General features: G+C 36.5%; 1 protein-coding gene across 1 annotated transcript in view; it reads right to left on the bottom strand.

Moving 5' to 3' along the window:
• The window catches only part of TANGO6 (transport and golgi organization 6 homolog), a gene marked incomplete at its 3' end in the record, with an annotated part of 158,372 nt that overhangs the window by 133,452 nt on the left and 23,703 nt on the right, over positions 1 to 1,217 (bottom strand). Inside the window, exon 7 of the mRNA XM_023518916.1 lies at positions 174 to 317. Within this exon, the coding sequence (XP_023374684.1) occupies positions 174 to 317 (144 nt within the window). The remainder of the gene's footprint in view (positions 1 to 173; positions 318 to 1,217) is intronic.

Raw genomic sequence — 1,217 nt, forward strand, 5'->3', positions numbered from 1 at the left:
TTTGGTGGGCCTGGGCTAGATTTGAACCCGCCACCTTAGGTGTATGTGGCTGGCGCCTTAGCCACTTGAGCCACAGGTGTTGAGCCTTGTCACTCTAATTCTTGAAGTACCAGCTAAAAGGCAAAATTTTAAAAGACTAAAGAATAAATATATTAGTGACTCAAATTACCAACCTTAAATATATCCTCAACACATCTACTAAGTTCTTCTTCTGTCACCAAAATGGTCCCTGGTACCATGTCACTCTCTGGGATCTCTAGAGAAGAAAAAATAAAATTACTCATACTTAGCACTTCATTGAAGAGAAGATACCAAGCCTAAAAAAGGAAGTTCAACTAGAAAGATACTAAGATCAGAAAACTGACATGGTTATCATCAAATGTTACACTACTCATATATAACACTTCATGAAATCTATGATGCCACTAATCATAAACATGAATTGCTATTTTATATATCAACAAGAAGAAAAAAAATTGCCAATTAACCTATGACACATTATCACTTAGACTTTTAATTTAATTTTATTTTTTTGAGACAGAGTCTCACTATGTTGCCCTCAGTAGAGTGTGGTGCTATCACAGCTCACAGCAACCTCAAACTCTTGGGGTTAAGCAATTCTCTTGCCTCAGCCTCCCAAGTAGCTGGGACTATAGGTGCCCACAACACCTGGCTATTTTTGTTGTAGTTGTCATTGTTGTTTTTTAGCAGGCCCGGGCCAAGTTCAAACCCTCCAGCCTCAGTGTATGTGGCTAGTGCCCTAACCACTGAGATATGGGCACCAAGGCCTCTTATACTTTTAATTTTAAGTTTATTAAATGAGAAACTGGGGACCAGATGAAATGAAAATGGTAGAAGATTGATGGTTATGTCCGGGTGATAAGTACACAGCAGTTTATTATATAATCTCTGTAGGCAGGTATTTGAAAATTTTCCTTTAGAGAGCTTTAAGATAGAGTTTTTTAAAAAAATTATTAAAAGGTCTCTTTATACTTATTTAGACATAGAGTTTTATTACGTATCATTCTTTATATTAGTTAAATAATTGGGATAAATGAAATAAAATTTCTTAAAACTTCACATGAAGTGTCCACCTCTTCTGAAATATTTCTTTCTTGTTTGTTTGTTTTTGAGATAGTCTCAAGCTGTTGCCCTGGGTAGAGTGCCATGGCATCATAGCTCACAGCAACCTCTAACTCTTAGGGTCAAGCAATCCT

This window comes from Otolemur garnettii, unplaced genomic scaffold (assembly GCF_000181295.1).
Source record: "Otolemur garnettii isolate 467f Iridium unplaced genomic scaffold, OtoGar3 scaffold00151, whole genome shotgun sequence".
NCBI lineage: Eukaryota > Metazoa > Chordata > Mammalia > Primates > Galagidae > Otolemur > Otolemur garnettii.